This window comes from Phoenix dactylifera, chromosome 5, assembly GCF_051530095.1.
Source record: "Phoenix dactylifera cultivar Ajwa chromosome 5, Ajwa_hap1_PhDact_Kaust_v1.1, whole genome shotgun sequence".
NCBI classification, from domain to species: Eukaryota; Viridiplantae; Streptophyta; class Magnoliopsida; order Arecales; family Arecaceae; genus Phoenix; species Phoenix dactylifera.
The window spans coordinates 11,472,996-11,493,794 of record NC_143194.1 but is presented as its reverse complement, the minus strand read 5'-3'; the positions used below and the strand labels follow the sequence as shown (position 1 = coordinate 11,493,794).

The 20,799-nt window shown below is 39.1% G+C and overlaps 1 protein-coding gene and 1 long non-coding RNA gene across 2 annotated transcripts; both read right to left on the bottom strand.

Moving 5' to 3' along the window:
- Window positions 1-958: 958 nt before the first annotated feature.
- Window positions 959-20,703, bottom strand: LOC148703375 (barwin-like). The gene is made up of 2 exons (XM_088721638.2): window positions 20,402-20,703; window positions 959-1,233 (listed from the first exon to the last, which is right to left on the bottom strand). The coding sequence occupies exons 1-2, from the start codon at window positions 20,666-20,668 to the stop codon at window positions 1,069-1,071; spliced, it is 432 nt and encodes a 143-aa protein (XP_088577764.2). The 5' UTR covers window positions 20,669-20,703; the 3' UTR covers window positions 959-1,068.
- Window positions 13,335-16,894, bottom strand: LOC148703376 (uncharacterized). The gene is made up of 4 exons (XR_016413139.1): window positions 16,860-16,894; window positions 14,026-16,293; window positions 13,854-13,918; window positions 13,335-13,622 (listed from the first exon to the last, which is right to left on the bottom strand). It is a non-coding gene; the product is annotated as an uncharacterized LOC148703376 (long non-coding RNA).
- Window positions 20,704-20,799: the final 96 nt, after the last annotated feature.

The following is a 20,799-nucleotide window of genomic DNA, read 5'->3' as shown; positions in this document are numbered from 1 at the left end:
TAGTATTTGGATATCGTACCATGAGTGATTTAGATGCATAGACACACGATTGCTCAAGACTTGAGGAGTGCGTTAGATTTTCTGAAGATACCTTCAGTTATTAGTATTTTAGTTAGACTAGTTAGAATATTTGATTTATGTTATTAGTTAGCACATGTTGACATTTGTTATATTGGAACTATTGTAAGATTGAATAATTTATTGATTAAATAAATTTCAAAATTTATTATTGTTTTAATATGATTTGTAGCCTTGCATGTTTGTTTGGTCCGCCATATAGATATGCAGCGTATGTTATGCTCTGGGTTCGGAGCATGACAGATTTGTTGGTATTAGAGCCCGGGATTTGCTGACGCTTTTAAGCGTCGGCGAAAAGCATGAGGTTGGTATCCGTTTGATAAAGCGTCGGCAAATTTCTGTTTTTGCTGACGCTTTCATGTAGTGTCGGAAAAAAATTTTACCACTCCGGTATCGCCGATCCTTTTGCGACACTTTTATTAGCATCGCCGGAACTTTAGCCGACGCTTATAAGCGTCGGTAAAGGTTATAAAAAGCGTTGGAAAAGATGAGTTTTCTGCAGTGAGGGATATTGAATTGAACCATTGAAGCCTGAAGGCACTGAACCAAATGAACTGGTTAGTTTATATATGCAGGTATGTTCAGTTTAAGTTGCTTTCTTTTTAAAACTTAAAATGAAACCAATCCAATTTCTTCTTGTTCGGAAGATTTTCAAACCAAAAATATATCAAATATGAAAAAAACTGACAAACCGAACCAAAATTATCAATTCAAGTAGGTTTTGCAATTTGGTTAGTTTATTTGCCTACTCATCAATATAGCCTTCAAACAATATACAACCTGCAGTATATGATGGTTGTTTTGAAGAATAGTAAATCATGATCTAAGCACCTCTAATGCACACAAAATCTTGGTTTTTGGATTTTTAAGTCACACCATATTTATTTCTTCGCATGCATGGATGCGTTTATTGATAAGACAAGATGCCATCCTTACTTAGTACTTCTCTGGATGGCTGCATAAGGTGGTAATACAACATTGGTTATTTTATTAACAGTTTACAAACTGATAGTTGACGATCAGATGGCCTTGAGCATAGCCTTTCCCATTAGTGTCTAGTTTAGAGAAGACACCATGGTCTAAATCAAGCCCTCCATTTGCACATTGGTCTACAATCCTGACAGTTGCCTGTGCGCCAGTTGCAGTGTTTGTCACCTGCATGATACCATAAAAAAAATACAATATTAGAATGAACATATCCTCATTTACCTATAAGGTTGGCGGTTCATTTTCTTTTACGTTTCCTTTGAATTTTTCCTATCTAATATAATGAGTCAGGATCCTCTGTAACTTTTATATCATCATCACGACTTAGATGACATCATCCAAACGTGAGGTCGAGGGAACTACATAAAATTTTGTGGAAAATAATTAGGCAGTTGGGCTATAGTACATGTCACCTCACTACAAAAGAAGGAGTAACTGCCGGCGCTTTTTTTTGTCTCTACTGACGCTTATAAGCGTCGGCGAATACCCAGCCCACGCTTCGCAAAGCGTGGGTCAGACGTCGGGCAGGTGGGCATGGGTCGGGTTTAACCCGACGCGTCAAAAAAGCGTCGTTGGTCTATGCCGACGCTTTTAAGCGTCGTTCCTTTTATCAGACTCCGACGCTTATAAGCGTCGGCGAGAAGGGTTGGTTACTATGATTTTAGGCCGACGCTTAAAAGCGTCGTTAAAGGCGTGCCAGTTTACGTTCCTGTTGCCCAGTAGATACAACCCAAGAGGGGGGGTGAATTGGGTCTTTTAAAACTTTTATGCCACTTCTAAAACTTTTTGATTAACTATGCTAAGTTGTCTAGATGCACAGTGAAAGTTAAACTTAGCAAGGGTTTGATGTATAGACTTCGACTTGATTAAATATGCTTGCAACTAAAGGATGTGCGGATAAGAATTAAGCAAGCAATTTATCTAAGTAAGTAAGTGTGTTAGTTAGACAATAACTAGAGGCATTACAAACACACAGGACATATAGTGGTTCGGTGCACTCCAGCACCTACATCCACTCCCCAAGACCTCTTGGGAATTTCACTATAATCCTACCGATTACAGCCGGTTGTTTTACAAGCTCACAACCCAACTTGTTGTTTTACGAGCGCACAACGAACTCGGTCGGTTTTCCCAGGCTCACCGACTAGAACCTCCCCGATTGTTTTTCCGGGATCACAATCGAATCCTTACACGTTGGTTTTACCCTCGGCTCACCAACCAACCTCTCACCGTTGGTTTTTCTTTGGCTCACCAACAAACCTTAACACCGTTGGTTTTTCTTTGGCTCACCAACAAACCTTAACACCTTGATTCAATCCCTTGATTGAATCAAGTTACAAGATATTAAAACAAAGTATAAAACAAAACAAAGCTTCTTAAACAAGCAAATATGACAATATAAACAAATAGAGTAAAGAGAAGCCCTCAACCGAGTTTTGAAGATGGAGGAGCTCGGCTTCTTCTTTACTTGACCCTCTTCTGATTTGGCACGAGGTAGAGGATCACTGAGGCAGCACACAGATGGAGAGGAAGCTTTGGGATTCTCTTGGATGCTCTTCTTCTCTCTATTTCACTTTGAATGGCCCTTTTGTGCTTATGGGAGATTTCCCTTGTAATCTCTTTGGAATCTCTTTCCTAAATGATCTCTCCCACTTCCATGAGTTTTTCCCTAGCTCTCTTCTTGTTTTTATAGCTTCAGATGGCGTGGAAACAAGAATATAGCCGTTAGAGACAAGAAAAAGAGCCGTTGGACACAGTCTGCATTTCCTGACAATGTTACCGTTGGGATCGGAGTCGACTCGCGCGATCAGGAGTCGGCTCGCCTGTTGCAGGAGTCGGCTCGTGTTTTACCGGAGACGACTCGGCCACTGTTCCAGATATGAATTAATGTGCTTGCCTCGACTGGGAGTCGACTCGTCTTAACCTGGAGTCGACTCGCCAACTTCTGGAGCTGACTTGGCAATTTCGGAGTCGGCTCATCCACTGAAGTCCGTGGATCCAATTTTGAATTTTGTCCTCTCGAGTCGACTCGACTGTCCTGGGAGTCGACTCGAATCTCAGAGCCCGAACTCCCGATCTTCTGTCTTATGGCTCATCCAGTCTTGGAGTCGACTCGAACTTCCTTGGAGTCGACTCGGCTCTCAGTTTGCAAAACACAGCCTTCTGCCATCTTGGTGTAGCGCTGCCTTGGAGTCGACTCGAGCTGTCTGGGAGTCGACTCGAATCTCAGAGGCAGTAACTTGGTTTTCTGTCTGTTGATGGTCGCGGAGTCTCGGAGTCGACTCGCGTATTGCGGGAGTCGACTCGAATCTCAGAGTCCATAAAATGCTCTCTGACCTTTTCTTTGTGTACCGCTGAGAGTCGACTCTTGCTTTCTCTGGAGTCGACTTGCCAACCATCGGAGTCGACTCGCGTTCCACTGGAGTCGACTCGAATCTCAGACCCGAAAACTGCTCTCTGACTTTTCTGCCTGTGACTGCTTGGAGTCGACTCTTACTTCCCTGGAGTCGACTCGGTAAACATTGGAGTCGACTCGCGCACTTCGGGAGTCGACTCGTTGACAGGTTCTGAGATGAATCTTTCTGTCCGGCTGTCTGTTGCTTCTTGGAGTCGACTCGGAACTGTAGGAGTCGACTCGAGTGCCTTTCCTTTGAATTTTTCTTCAAACTTGCTCTTCTAGATTGAAGCTTTTGAACTTGAATCTTGGGCCAATGAGGTGTGGCTTTCTTCCAACTTTTCTTGAGAGCTTTGGAGGCCTTCTTGAATTCTTCCAACTTGCTATGTTCCTTGCAAAATAAATAATCTTTCTTCTTGCAACACAAACATTAGTATTTATACTTCAAGGTTTTGTGATCATCAAAATCAATCTTTAAATCAATCCTTGGGTCATCAGTCTCCCCCTTTTTGATGATGACAAAACTTGGAGTATATGCAATATAAGATATATTGTGTTCTAGAAGTAATGCATAGCTAAGTTGCATGAAGTAAAAACATATATATTTAAGAACATACTTCATGATAATGCTTTAGATTTAATCAGCTTAACACAATCAACATATTTCAATTTAAGCTGATTTGTATTCAATTCAAAACATAAAGCATTATGAGCATATACTTAGATATTTCTCAAGCTGATTTGTATTCAATTCAAAACATAAAGCATTATGAGCATATACTTAGATATTTCTCCCCCTTTTTGACAACATCAAAAAGATAGTGAAACATTAAGCACAAAGATAAGAATACTCAAATATTTCTTTCTCTTATTGTACTCTGATTTGAATGTTAGAATCAGATTAAGAAGCATAGATCAGAGCCAATTAAGATAATTTCAGAGCAGAACACATCGAATATTATTTCAAGAAGTTTTCTAATTTGATACCACAGATAGTTTTCTAATCAAGTGTAGGTGGAATCTTTCTTAAGTTAATTCAAGAAGTCCCACAAATGATATTCAAGGAAAGCACGAATGGAAATCTAACCTCTCTTCAATACTAAGTATGAAAGCTTGTTCATTTAAGATCTTTTGCCCAATCTATTAAGTACTTTATCAACATGAGAGCAATTTAATTAACTTTCAGAGTATAAGATCAAAACTCATATACTTGAAAAACATATCATCATATTGGATCATTAGTTCTTAATGACTTCAAAGTTCTTTTATGATAATAAGAGCATTGGGGCACAAGTACCAAAATATGCAGTTTTTGATACATTTTAGAGCTCTTTTACAAACTTTCTTTTATTCTTTTAGAAAATAAGCACAATTTGATATATATATAGAGATATGAATTGGCACAAAATTGAAGTTCTAAAGAGCAAGCCAATTAGGATTCATTAGTGAGTTTCAAAATAGATTTTCTAAAAGATACTCAAGCAAAATCAACATATCATTCTCCCCCTTTTTCATTAAATTAGAGGCTCTTAAGATCAACTATTTGAATTGCAATTTGATTCATGATTTATGCATAAGATATATTAACCAAATAACCAGCCTCAAGGTGTATCATAAAGTTTTTCAGATTTAAATTTCAGATGATACATATTGGAGAGCATTAGGATCACTTTTCATTTCTCTCTCCTTTAGTTATGGATTTATGCGATTAAGTTTCATATGATCTTTCCTTCTGAAATTTTCTTTCTCCCCTTTAATTGATCATTCCATTTAAGAGTTTAGAATTTGAAGATAATGTTCAATAAAATTGTCAATCTCAAAACAACTATATTTTCTATAAGTATCAGCTTATTTTCATAAGACTCAATGTTTGAGATAAGACAACCTTTAAAGCAAGTCTTGCAATATGAGGAGGTTCATCAAAATCAATCCATAAAAATCAAGGTATGAGATACTGAATATCTAAAGCTCCCCCTCAAAAGATGCATTCTTCTTTAATCATTCTTTTCTATGATATCGAGAATGTAGAGTAATATAGCATTATTCAAAATTTGTGGCAATTACTCTTTCTAATCCTTCAAGAACAAGTTATACTTTCTCTTAATCTTAGAGAAAATGTATAGAAATATTAATAAAGAATGATTCATTTGAAGCTCAGTTTCTTTCAAAAGCATTTACATTTTCTTTCTTTTAGAATCATTTGAGTGAGCTGAAATATTTCTAGCGTTAAGATCATTCACTCTATTTTGTCTTTAATAATGTAGGAGAGACAAATATATAGATGATCATTGAGGTATATAGATTTATAGAACTCAATTACTTAATCACAGTTTTTCATGAAACACAATAAATCCCTTTTTAATATCAAAATAAAATCATATATTTAGAAATTTTTGTTTGCAATCAAGATCATCGAAAGACACATCATTTGGACCAATATTGGTACACTGTAAGGATAAGAAATGATATGTTTCAGATGCGTATCGGGGCAAACAATCAAGGCATCGGAATTGTTCTATTTTTCTTAAGCTGTAGTTTTTATCTAGGAATCATATTGAGTTTAAGCTTTTATACAAAATCAGATTCTGAATTTTATAAAGATTTTCAATAGATGCTTTTAAATCATGATTTAAGATATGTATCTTTCACATTGAAGCTCATCTTAACTCACTAAGAGTGAAAACACATATTTCAATAACATTAGAGCACTTTCAGAATCTTTATATTTAATATTGAGTTTCGATACATAGTGGAGGATATTTTAATAAGTATTAGGACATTATGTATCAAAGTTAGGCAAGCAGAAAGATAGATCAAGATCAATTCATTTTGCCTAAATAGAAGTATCCTTCTCTTCTTCTTTTTGTAAATCTATTAACTTCCAAAGATAATCGTGAATGATAAAACTGAAATTTCTTCTTAATATTACTTAATAAACTTTATGTAGTATTTCAAACATTCAAGCATTGGAATACAAGTTAGTTTGAGGCAAGGGTGAAGCAAAAATTTGTGAGCAAAGTTAAGACATATTCCAATCAACTTATCCAAGCATGGAGTATTACAAAATATTGAGAACCCATAATTCAAGACATCATGCCATATGCAAAATAGATTATTTGTTAAGTCATGCATTAACATATTAAGACCAAGCATGTCAAGAATCAAAATCAATTCTTTTCGAGTTAACTTCCCCTATTTAAATATAATCTTCCACTAATTTCATCCTTAAAGTGTGTTTCCAAGTGATTAAAGCTTGACTTGATTCTTCTTATATGCTTTCATTTACTTTGTTATTCATTTTTTACTTTCTTATGCTCTATACTCTATTTGCTCCCTATCCGGTGGAGTTGGAAGGGGCACGAGGTACTACCACTAGCCTCCCTCTTGTGCCGTCCCTAATATGCCCTACACCGAATAGTTGGGTCAAATAGTGCCGGGTACTACCACTAGCCTCCCCATTGGCACCATCCCTATGATGAGCAATATAGAAAGGTTAAAATATTTACTTCAAATTCTCTCTCTCTTTAAGTGTAATTCATTATGGATTTTATCCTTTCAAAAGAATACTCACACAAGTCTCACAAATGTGCCGAATATATTATGCTTGTTTTGTTTTTCCTTGAGATTGGAGTATTTGCCTTCTCTTGAATAATATCCATTTTTTTTTGTTTTTCTTTATCTCTCTCTCTTTTTGTTGTTCTCAAGTCATTTACATGAAAGAGCAGAATAAAGAAATAATCTTACATATTATATGGATGTATATCATGCAAACAATGGTTTGGCTTATATATATATGTTTAATGATTTTGTTTTCTTAAAAATTTTGATTTTTAGAGGAAAATTCTGTCGATTTGTTCTTAAGTATGATTCAACTAATCTCCGAATATCCCTTGAATAGATTCTGGAGATCACTCCATTAGGAGCCCCAACAGAGAGATAATGAGCCTCGAGGTATCGAATTCCCTAAGAACAAATTCTTGTGTGTTATTTTAAATCAACATTTTCACTATGCTCAAGAATTCATAGCTTTTCACAAGTTATTTTAAATCACAATTTTAAGCATAAACTTGTGTATTTCATGGTTATGATATAGGCAAAGACACATTTTAGTTTGAGCAAACCATGAAACAATTTCTAAAAGCATAAGTCAATTAATACATATGTAGACATGATATCAAGAAATTAATATTTAAAGATTTTAATCATGCCATAATAAGATTTAAGTTATTGACTTTGCTCAAATAATTTAGAAGTATCTAGAATTACCAATTCATTCTGCATTCTTCAGTCAAATACCTACTAGATTTCTTATGTATGAACTTTTGGTTGAAGAAGGTCCTCTCTCTTGTTTGCATGTGAATGTTTATTGTATCTTACATGGAGATATCCTTCAAGTTGAGATCTCTCATTTTCTTGCTCAAGGATCCTGCATTATTAACAAACTCCTTTTCTTTCTTGAAAGAAAGTCATTAGTTTCTTCAAGATACAAAACATTCATCCAACATATTTTTTAACTAGATGACTCAATATAAGATATGACAATAGTTGCATATTGAGTAACTTTACTTAAGAGATTGCCTAAATATAAGCAAGCATATATCACTTGAACTAAAGAGATAGTTTCATTAACCAAGATAGTTCAAGAGCAAGCATGTGAGGCAATAGAGAGATTTATCAATGTCAAATCAATTTTTCTTCATTAAGTGCATATCTGAAAAATCCAATTTGGTTCTAATTATTACCAGGTTTTTCAGATTGTTATATGTAAAAGATTAACCATATACATATATAATTTGTTTTTAGTATTTTGATAATAAATCATTAGTCTCATAAAATGAATTGATATTTCTGCAACTAAAATCTTTTCATTGAATATTCTATATGCATTGAATGATATCCAAGGATAGACATATCTCTATCAGATTTGGCATTATTTTTCAAAAGACCATATCAAGCATATCATAAGCTACTGAAAAATATGAAAGATATGCAGTATCATTTTCTATTTTTCAGAAGATCAAATGGAGTTTTCATCAATAATAGACCTAATAGAAACCATATATATGACAAGCAATGATGATAGCTTTTAACAAATCATTTAAGTAGATGACTATCATACAACATTGCCTTCTTCATTTCTTCAAGGATTCTATTGATCCTATTTTACTTATAGTGTTCTTGGTGCAGAAACAATTGCATTCAATATTATTTTCTGTGCACAACTTAATACAAAATTGGTTTTCAACACTATGCCATGATACTTCTTTACTTTCATAGTTTGCAAACCTTTTTCATTTGATCCCTTTTTATGAATTTGTGCCAATGCAGAAAATATTTCAATTTAAGTGCCAAGAACAAAGCCAATGTAAGCTTTTGAAAACTTAGTGATGGAAACAACATCTTTAGATTTAGAAATTGATTCTTGTTTGTTTCCTTAGTTAACATGCATAGCAAACTTTGACCTTTCAGAAGATAATCTAAGTAAGCCAATGGCAAGGTCTTTTGAGATTAAGTACATACTAGCATGAGTTGATTTTATATGTCAAACATGGTTTCTTTAATCATGATATTCATAGTGCAATATTCAAAGGCATACCAAGTGCACATTTTCATATCTATGATCGATAAACAATAATGCCATGGATAAAAACTCTCAATCAAGTATATAGAGAATTCATAGAGTTATTCTTAGCAACTTATCCAATAGTGAGTAAATCATACTATAAAATGAAGTGATTTGATAATATTTTCAAAAGTATTTTTTATATCACAAAATTGATCAATACTTACAATTCATATTTTAATCAAATACTAAAGCAAAAGTAATGATGAGATGCAAGGGTTACTGATTTCATTATTATCATTATTTAATTACTTTTCATAAGTGTATTTTAAGTTTCACTCTTTAATGTGTGTCTAGAGCACCCATTTGTATGAAAGTCCTATTTGTTTTATGGGTATCTTGGCACACCTTCATCTACATCCTCATATTTTCATTTTGGGTACCCAAGCTTGCTTGGGTCCTTGAGAGTTAGGGCATATGGTTCCTTTTGGAACCCAGATTTGTTTAATTGTAATAACTTTACCACTTGATTTAATTATGTTAGAACGATAGGTTAAGTTGTTATGCCCATTCTTTTCATGTTTGAAATATGTTATCTTATTTAATGGTTTGCTTGGTGAATTGATAATCTTTTTCTTTAGGGATTCATTGCTAAGTGAAGGAGTTAAGCTAAATTTTGATTTATCTAAAACAGCATGTTGGCTTTCAAACATCATTTTTAATCTTTCTGAACTTACAGTGAATTTGTTAATAAAAGATTTTAATTAGTTGATTTCTTCACTTAAGTTTTGATTTTCTATAATTAAATTCTGATTTTTCTGAATCAATTGTTCTGAATTTAATCTTAAGCTTTCATTTTCAGAATTTAGTTTTTCTTGTATTTCAGCACTTTCTTTTGAGATTTCGAGATTTAGCTTTTTAAGATTTTTATTTTTGATAGCTAATTTTCTACATTCACTATACAAATCATGAAAAGCATTTAATAGTTCATCATAAGAATATTCTTCATGAAATTCGTTAGATTCAGATTCTACTTTATCTTCTAATGCCATAAAACATAAATTAGTTACCTCTTGTAGTTCATTGTTGCTTCTAGCTTTCAATTTCTTGCTTGACTCTTCCTTGGTCAAGACTTTCTTGCTTTTTGTCTTTTTCTTCCTTTCTTCTTGCTTCCTCTTCTTCCTTGTCTTTAGGAAGCTTTTGAATCTTCCGGTGTTTGGGAATGGATCCTTGTTTCCATCACCGGACTTTTTGTCTTTTGAACTAATCTGCCTCAGAGTCGACTCGGGCTTTGTTGGAGTCGACTTGGCTAACTTGGGAGTCGACTCGGAAATACTTGGAGTCGACTCGTTCACAAGGTCTTCAAGGCTGTGTCTCTGCCTTTCAGACTGTTCTTCTCTAGGAGTCGACTCGGACAAACTGAGAGTCGACTCGGCTACTGTGGAGGATTCTGCAATCTCATTGTTAGTATGCAATTGAAGCACATGTGAGCTAATCTGAGATTTATCATAAATATTTTCTAAAGTATCCCAGATTTCTTTAGCAGATAAGCATGCAGAAATTTCATTAAACTTTGTTTCTTGAATAGCACAATATAATATGTTCATAGCATTAGCATTCAATTGTGCTAAGTCCTTTTCATTAATAGTTTGAGAGAGTGTGTGAAGGTCATTTATTATGATTTTTCATAAATAATAGTTTTGTGATTGAATAAAAATGCGCATGCGTATTTTCCAATGAGTATAGTTTATGCCATTAAATAGTGGAGGTATATCAATTGATTGTCCTTCTCCTAGAAAACTATCTATTTGAGTTGTCATGATCTTTGGCTCTTGATCGTGAGATCAAAGATTAAACTTAGAGCACCTGCTCTGATACCACTTATTGCCCAGTAGATACAACCCAAGAGGGGGGGTGAATTGGGTCTTTTAAAACTTTTATGCCACTTCTAAAACTTTTTGATTAACTATGCTAAGTTGTCTAGATGCACAGTGAAAGTTAAACTTAGCAAGGGTTTGATGTATAGACTTCGACTTGATTAAATATACTTGCAACTAAAGGATGTGCGGATAAGAATTAAGCAAGCAATTTATCTAAGTAAGTAAGTGTGTTAGTTAGACAATAACTAGAGGCATTACAAACACACAGGACATATAGTGGTTCGGTGCACTCCAGCACCTACATCCACTCCCCAAGACCTCTTGGGAATTTCACTATAATCCTACCGATTACAGCCGGTTGTTTTACAAGCTCACAACCCAACTTGTTGTTTTACGAGCGCACAACGAACTCGGTCGGTTTTCCCAGGCTCACCGACTAGAACCTCCCCGATTATTTTCCCGGGATCACAATCGAACCCTTACACGTTGGTTTTACCCTCGGCTCACCAACCAACCTCTCACCGTTGGTTTTTCTTTGGCTCACCAACAAACCTTAACACCGTTGGTTTTTCTTTGGCTCACCAACAAACCTTAACACCTTGATTCAATCCCTTGATTGAATCAAGTTACAAGATATTAAAACAAAGTATAAAACAAAACAAAGCTTCTTAAACAAGCAAATATGACAATATAAACAAATAGAGTAAAGAGAAGCCCTCAACCGAGTTTTGAAGATGGAGGAGCTCGGCTTCTTCTTTACTTGACCCTCTTCTGATTTGGCATGAGGTAGAGGATCACTGAGGCAGCACACAGATGGAGAGGAAGCTTTGGGATTCTCTTGGATGCTCTTCTTCTCTCTATTTCACTTTGAATGGCCCTTTTGTGCTTATGGAAGATTTCCCTTGTAATCTCTTTGGAATCTCTTTCCTAAATGATCTCTCCCACTTCCATGAGTTTTCCCCTAGCTCTCTTCTTGTTTTTATAGCTTCAGATGGCGTGGAAACAAGAATATAGCCGTTAGAGACAAGAAAAAGAGCCGTTGGACACAGTCTGCATTTCCTGACAATGTTACCGTTGGGATCGGAGTCGACTCGCGCGATCAGGAGTCGGCTCGCCTGTTGCAGGAGTCGGCTCGTGTTTTACCGGAGACGACTCGGCCACTGTTCCAGATTTGAATTAATGTGCTTGCCTCGACTGGGAGTCGACTCGTCTTAACCTGGAGTCGACTCGCCAACTTCTGGAGCTGACTTGGCAATTTCGGAGTCGGCTCATCCACTGAAGTCCGTGGATCCAATTTTGAATTTTGTCCTCTCGAGTCGACTCGACTGTCCTGGGAGTCGACTCGAATCTCAGAGCCCGAACTCCCGATCTTCTGTCTTATGGCTCATCCAGTCTTGGAGTCGACTCGAACTTCCTTGGAGTCGACTCGGCTCTCAGTTTGCAAAACACAGCCTTCTGCCATCTTGGTGTAGCGCTGCCTTGGAGTCGACTTGAGCTGTCTGGGAGTCGACTCGAATCTCAGAGGCAGTAACTTAGTTTTCTGTCTGTTGATGGTCGCGGAGTCTCGGAGTCGACTCGCGTATTGCGGGAGTCGACTCGAATCTCAGAGTCCATAAAATGCTCTCTGACCTTTTCTTTGTGTACCGTTGAGAGTCGACTCTTGCTTTCTCTGGAGTCGACTTGCCAACCATCGGAGTCGACTCGCGTTCCACTGGAGTCGACTCGAATCTCAGACCCGAAAACTGCTCTCTGACTTTTCTGCCTGTGACTGCTTGGAGTCGACTCTTACTTCCCTGGAGTCGACTCGGTAAACATTGGAGTCGACTCGCGCACTTCGGGAGTCGACTCGTTGACAGGTTCTGAGATGAATCTTTCTGTCCGGCTGTCTGTTGCTTCTTGGAGTCGACTCGGAACTGTAGGAGTCGACTCGAGTGCCTTTCCTTTGAATTTTTCTTCAAACTTGCTCTTCTAGATTGAAGCTTTTGAACTTGAATCTTGGGCCAATGAGGTGTGGCTTTCTTCCAACTTTTCTTGAGAGCTTTGGAGGCCTTCTTGAATTCTTCCAACTTGCTATGTTCCTTGCAAAATAAATAATCTTTCTTCTTGCAACACAAACATTAGTATTTATACTTCAAGGTTTTGTGATCATCAAAATCAATCTTTAAATCAATCCTTGGGTCATCAGTTCCTGTTGCTTTTCCTGACGCTTTTAAGCGTCGTTCCTTTTATCAGACTCCGACGCTTATAAGCGTCGGCGAGAAGGGTTGGTTAGTTTACGTTCCTGTTGCTTTTTCCGACGCTTATAAGTGTCGGCATTAAATTTTTTTTAAAAAAAAAATTTGTAAAAGTAATTTTTAAATACTCTGTGTACATTAAATTCTTACAAAACAATAGAAACAAATACACTGAATCACATATATAACAAAATACGAGTCACAAACAAGAACTTTGATTACATTCATATTATCATATTTGATTACATTGTACTTCAAAAACATTCTAAAAACATACAAGTCAAATTCCTAAGTACACAATCTACAATATGTATCAAGGGTCGGCATCATCATCTCTACAATATTGTCATTAAGCTTGGGGCGAGCCCAGTCAACCAAGCTCTGCTCCTTGCTCGGGCGAGTCTTGTCCACAGACCGGCGTCCTGTTAAGAGCTCAAGAAGGACAACCCCGAAGCTGTAGACATCACTCCTAGCTGTCAAGTGACCTGCTCATAGAATAAAATATGATTCAAAATGAACTCACAGCAATTAATTAGAAAAGCAAATGAATGGATGTTGCATTCCATTCTAACAATGAAGGGAAGCGGAAGAAGGCACATAGGTTTTGATAGATTCTACTTATCATGTTGCTCAAAAAAGATCTCATGATCATCATACAAGATTAATCAAAGGAATCTCCATAATTTTAAAAACATACAAGTCAAATTCCTAAGTACACAATCTACAATATGTATCAAGGGTCGGCATCATCATCTCTACGAGTAGATGAAGTATCATCAACCTACAAGAAAAAAAAATATTTTAGAAACTAAAAATACGAAAGTCATCACGCTCATACAAGAATACATTATAATTACATAAAATATTCAAATAGATTTAGTTATGTACCGGAGGAGCAAATCTCTGCAAAAAGGATGAAATATGGTCAAGCTGGTCCTGCAAAGATTGTATCTTCAACTCTTGGCTTTGCTTCAACTCCGCCATATCAGTCATATGACTCTGCCTCATCTCCTCTATCCTTGTCTCACATGACTGCTTTATCTGTGCCATCTCTGTCTTCAAACTACAAACCTCTGCAGTGCTAGTACCTTGTCTGGCATCTTGGGTATATCGGCTATATTTGTCACTCCTTAAGTGGTAGCAAACAATATACCTTGTTCTTCAATCTGGAGAAGGCCCTTTTATGGCTATATTTGTCACTCAGATCTAGCTTGGCCCAGGTGCCAAGTTGACAAGATTTGGTACTCACAAAAGAGCCTAAAAAACTCAGCCCTGCCCACAAAGCATCAGTGTGACTGAAACCGAATGCCGAGTCTCCACCTTGTTCTTTAGACCATCATGAAATACCTGCCTTGTTCTATATGGAAAAAAGAATGTGCTACTATATACTTAAACAAAGAAAATAGGAGATGATGATGATAGCACAAAGACATTGTCTCTTGATGCTGGCAGCCGCCTTGGAATATAAACAAGCATTTACTGTATTGGAAACATGCGACGATAACTATAATGAAGCACCATCGACTGAGGACTGGAAGAAAGTAGAGATTACATCTTTCAAAGACTACTAAATCTTCCAAATCAGGTTAGCTAGGTGCCTAGGTCCTTTTACATGAGACTAGAATGCCTATATAAAGAGAAGAAATTTGGACATTACCTAACTCTGAAGGCAGCATCCCAGGAATCCTATGAAATAGAGGAGGGGCACCCCATTGCAATGATTCTAAACATTTAAAAGCGGACGGTTTCAGTTTGGTTCACATCTGTATACTCTAATTGCAGATAAATGTGACCATGTTTCTCCAGTTTCCTTACCAAGGGAGAAGCATGATAGAACAGATGGAAATAAACAAACACGAGGGTCTCAGTAAAAGCAAACAATAGGCTTGTAGCAATATGTCCACAACTTATTAATTCATGCAGTTACCACCCAGGAAAAAAGAGAATTAAAGAAGAGTTCATTAACAAGCATGAAACTGGATCCTTAATGAAAAACAGGGTATCTTTAACAGACATTGTAAATGCTAAACATAAAAAAGATGAAGTTGACTACATAGAAACAAGTCAAATACCTATTTTGGTTTCAATGCATCTTCAGAAGATCCTAACTTTATTCTCTATAATCTCTGCAGTTGTCTTGACATGATATAACGGAAATATGAATCCATGGACTTTGACAAAATACATATTCAGGCGAATCCTGTGTGTGTGTGTGTGTAACGGGCCCCCATGCAAGCAGAAAAGTACAAGAAAAAATGTCAATTAATAAAGAAAAAAAGGAAAATAAACAATGAGCTAAAGAATCAAAAGGACAAGAGATGATTGTATATATAGACACATGCACACACGCACACACGCACACAGCTGTTAAATGTGTCAGCATATGAAAATATTGAATAAATAGCCTCCCAGTTGAGACAATCATATGCTTTCTTTGTATCAAACTTGAATGACATAGGATGATCCTCCCTATTAACATTCATGGAACATGGAACCTTCCGAATAGCGAAAATATTGAACAAGAGCATAGCTAATAAATGGCAGCAAACAATACATAAGGAAATGAGCCTTAATCTTGAACACTTTGTGCGTGTTCTGTCTTTGGTATCAATACAATATAAATATTGCACCACACTGGAGGAAGAACACCATGGATCTGTTAATAATTGATGGCATTACATGGAAAGGTCTAACAAGCATCTCATGATAACCAACAGGCAACACAAGAAGCACAGAGCAGTCAACAAGCACGGTATCATTAGAATTAATTTAGAAGAAGCAACCCAAAGTTCAGGTTAAAGATGAGCAGATTCATTCTGACACCATTAGGCATTTCAAGAGACCAAATAGCTGTCACGCCCCGAGCCCGAGGCGCGGCAGACGCCGCACGCCCGCACGGCGGACCGCACAGGCGTGCAAGGCATCGGATTACATCAAAGCAAATACAGATGTTCAATACTTTATTTAAGGATTAATAGCAGATGCTTAAAATTGACAAAATACTTAAAATCATTCAAAAGCAGTCTTACAAAACTCCAAAATAACATATGCCAACATAATTCAAATGTCCAAACTAAACTAACTAAAATTTCAAAAACTGAAAAATCATCGGAATTCTAACGCACTCCCCAATCCCGTGCGATCAAGCCTCTGGATCTGAAAAACGAAGAAAACAGAATAATGAGCTACACTAGCCCAGTAAGTAACAAAATACCCCAGAGTGGGGTCAGAGCATATCAGATCAAAATACAGGATAATGTTTGAAACAAATCACAAATAATATCATTTTTGTTTTTATAAAACTCTGATATCATAATCTCAACATGATAGGCTACGGCCACGTAACCCAGTGGCATGGGTTGCACAGAGTGCCAGAAACCACTATTGTTAGTCACCGGTGGAAACGGTGTCCAGAAACCACTATTCTAATCACCGGTGGCGCGGTGTCGAAACCGGTTCCTCACAGAATACAAGTCGACAGGTCCAACGTATAATCCCCATTGGCGGGGCCAGAACAGAACAGACAGATCATAGCCATGCTGAGAATATATATATATATATATAAACAGATTTCATAAATTTTTCAGTCATAGTTTACGGATTTCAAAGCATAATTTTCAAATGAAATTTAACATGCCAGACCCATTTTACTAAATACAAAACATATTTCAGAATTTAATCTATTTATCTGAAAATCACACTTGAAGTATTAAGTTACTTACCTCTTCTCGCTTAATTCCTACTTCAGATAGGCGGATCAGGTTCACCTGTTTAAATTTAATTAATTCTTTGTTAATATCAGAATTAAGCAAAAATCCAAAAATAATAATATTGGACACGGCCCACTGGGTTCGGGTTTCGGGTTTCGGGTTTCGGATCCGGGTTCGGGTTCCGGGCTTGGATCTGAAAAGGGCCCAAGCTGGGCCCACAAGGGTACTGCCCGACTGGGCCCAATCGGACTGGACTGGGCCCAAGTTGGGCCTGCAGTGGACTGGGCCCAACGGGCCCAATTTGGCCCGTGATGGGCTCCTCCTTCCCCAAACCCCCTCACGGGCAGAGGAAGCAGGAGAGACAGAAGAGAGAGGGAGAGGGCCAGCCCGGGTGGCCTCCGGCCTCCGGCCTCCGGCCTCCTCTTGGTCGACGGTCAGCCGGCCGCTGGCGGCCGGCGGTTGCGGCGGTGACTGACGAGGAAGAGACCGAGAGTGGTCTCGGTTTGGGGCCAAAACAAAGGGAGGAAAGCATGCATCGGCTAAGATCGGAGAGCACAAACGGAAGAGGGCTTACAGGCAGTCGGCGGAAGTGGCGGATCTCGGCCGGGGGAGGCTCGGTCCGGTGTCAGGCGGCGGCGGCGACGCTTGAACCCAAGGAGATGGGTCTCAGAACAGGGGGTGGCTGCGAGGGGGATCCGGGCGGCGCTTGGTCGGGAGGGTACACCGGTCGGAGAAGAGGAGGAGGGAAGGAAGAAGAGGAGGAGGAGGAGCTCGGGATGCCCTAGGGTAAGGAGTAGATGGGGCTTTATAGCCCCATCGCAACGGTTCTCCGCCGCGATGTCAAGCGAGATCCACGGCCGATTCACGGCCGTGGATGGACTAGGAGGGGCGCCGCGGGGATCTCGCGGCGCCCTTGCCTTGTTTGCCCCTCCGGAGGAGCCGGAGAGGATCGCCCACGCGATCCTCTGTTCCGGCTCCTTCCCCAAATGAATCGGGGCTGAAGTCGGCGAGGGCTGCCGACTTCAGCCCCGTGTCTCACATTCTTCCCCCCTAAAAAAATTTCGTCCTCGAAATTTAACATACCTTAGCTTGCAAAAAGGTCCGGATATTTTTCCTTCATCTCATCCTCCAGCTCCCACGTGGCCTCTCGTTCTGAGTGATGGCTCCACTGGATCTTAACATAAGGAATCGTGCGCCTCCTCAACACTTGCTCTCTTCTATCAACCACACGTACAGGCTGCTCAGGATATGTCAAATCTTCTCTAAGCTGCAAGGGAGCCACTTCTACCACATGGCTCATATCTGGAATATACTTTCTTAGCATGGAAACATGAAAAACATTGTGAACTCCAGACAGTGAAGGTGGAAGTGCCAATTTGTAGGCCACTGCTCCTACTCTTTCCAGAATCTCAAAGGGGCCGACATAGCGTGGACTAAGTTTTTCGCGTATTCCAAATCGCATCACCCCTTTAGTAGGAGACACTTTCAGAAACACATGATCTCCGACCTGAAATTCTAATTCCCTTCTTCTATTATCTGCATAACTTTTCTGTCTGCTCTGAGCTATTCGGAGGCGTTCCCTGATCAGCTGGATCTTCTCTACTGTTTGTTGCACAATCTCGGGGCCCATAATTCTTCTTTCACCAACATCATCCCAACAGATAGGTGATCTACACTTTCTTCCATATAGAGCCTCATAAGGTGCCATTTGAATACTTGCCTGGTAACTGTTATTATATGCAAACTCAACCAAAGGTAAGTGACGGTCCCAAGAACCTTTCATATCCATTACACAAGCTCTTAGCATATCTTCCAAGGTTTGAATGGTTCTTTCTGATTGGCCATCAGTCTGAGGGTGGAAAGCTGTGCTGAAGCTCAGAGTGGTCCCCAAGGCTTTATGCAAACTACTCCAAAAGTGAGATACAAACCGCGAGTCCCTATCGGAAACAATGGATACGGGTACTCCATGCAACCTCACTATTTGTTCAATGTAGAGCTCTGCAAACTTTTCCAAGGTCATTCCTACCTTGAATGCCAAAAAGTGTGCCGACTTTGTCAATCTGTCCACAATCACCCATATAGCATCATAACCTTTAAGAGTGCGAGGCAACCCGGAGACGAAGTCCATAGTGATGTGTTCCCACTTCCATTCAGGAAGTGGTAGGGGCTGCAACAACCCTGCCGGTCTTTGATGCTCTGCTTTAACTTGCTGACATGTCAAACACCGAGCCACAAATTGTGCAATTTCTCTCTTCATATTATTCCACCAAAATGTGCCTTTCAAATCCTTATACATCTTAGTACCCCCAGGATGCACTGTATATCCAGTATTATGAGCTTCCTTCATAATTTCATTCTTTAAATTGGAGTCATTTGGAATACACATTCGGTTCCTGTATCTCAATGATCCATCCTCATGAAGTCTGAATTCTGATTGAGAACTTGATTCAATATCACTTTTAAGCTTTTGCAACTGAGGGTCATCTGCTTGAGCAATCCTGATCCTCTCTATCAAGGCGAGGGCTGCCGACTTCAGCCCCGTGTCTCACAATAGCATTTCTGCTTTCATGAATACGAGTAGGCATATGAAAATAGTAGGAGTTTTGATCACCCTGAGCAACCGATTCCTCCTCTAAAGATGAAGAGAAATCATTCCCGGGATCCTCGCTCGATTCAAGGCAATTTCGGACACGAGCAACTGCCTCCCCGTGGGCTTGCCCGTTAAGAAAACTCCATAAGCAACCCGAAATTATTGGCTGAAAGCTCAGCAGTTAGAAACTAGAAATAATCCAGAAAAATCAACCAATTTGTGTTTCTTGAACCCCAAGTTGAGAAAGGGAACTTTGTGATATGAAGAGAAAAAAATGTACATGAGAAAAGAAAAATAACCTTGAGAGCAGAGAGAGCCTGTTCGATTTGATCAGCAGAGAAACCTTCGAGCGAGAGCTTGTCGTAGATGGTTCGGAGCCTCTTCCCTTTTTGAGCTCTCGAAGCGGTGTCCGTACTGGTGGCCGGTCGCCCGGCGCCGGAGACGAGAGAGGAGGATGCGGACGGTCGCTCGGCGCTGGAGAGGAGAGAGGACGAGAGGAGCTTGGCGGAGGACGTCGCTCAGCACCGGAGAGGACAAGGGTCGGTTGGTCGCTCGTCGTCGGAGAGGAGGGAGGAGGAGCTAGAGGAGCTAGGGTTTGATCGATTGGGATGCAAAATGAGGAGGAGAGGGGCGGCCGCTGGTTTTGTTATGAATTTGACTTTTGACGACGCTTATAAGCGTCGTTTTAGGCGGAAAATACGACGACGCTAATAAGCGTCGTCTATTCCTAAGAATTGACGACGCTAAATGAAAGCGTCGGCAAATGTATGAGCGGTGAAATTTTTCCCGATACTTAATCCTAGCATCGGTAAAAATGAGTCGGGAAAGACTCATTTTCCTGTAGTGCCTTCAGATGGAGAAAACAATACGACTCATCTTGTCCAAGGAAGAACATAATCTGAACAAATAAAAAGAACTTGAGGTAATGGAAGCATAGCTAGAGCTTCAAATTCTCCAAACTTACGCGCAAACACTTGCCACAGGCAGCTTGGCCTCTCGTGCCGACAGGACCGCAGAAGGCCGTCCACCCATACTTCTGGCGCCATGCAAGTGGCTTATTGGCATCCCACATCGAGCAGTAGGCACTGACTGCATTCAGGTCCCAGTTGTGCTGCGCCGGGTTGTATTCATGGTATGTTGCACGCACCTTGGACGCCGACTGGGCGCTCGCCGCAGCGGCGATGCACAGCAGCAATGTCACAGAGAGTCTCACCCTCATCATCATCATCATCTTGGCTTGGCTTTTGGACGGAGAGAAGATGAATCTTGGGTGCCTCTATTTATAGATGTTGTGAGGCTTTCTGACTACAAAATCGCCCCTCAGCTTTGATGAGAACTACTTCAGAGTGGGTGGCTTACTAA

Excerpts from the sequence above, each read along its gene's own strand:
- LOC148703375 (XM_088721638.2), bottom strand. The coding sequence starts at position 20,668 with ATGATGATGATGATGAGGGTGAGACTCTCTGTGACATTGCTGCTGTGC. Across the intron at positions 1,234-20,401 it reads CCTGTGGCAAGTGTTTGCGC|GTGACAAACACTGCAACTGG; the intron begins GTAAGTTTGGAG and ends GGTATCATGCAG.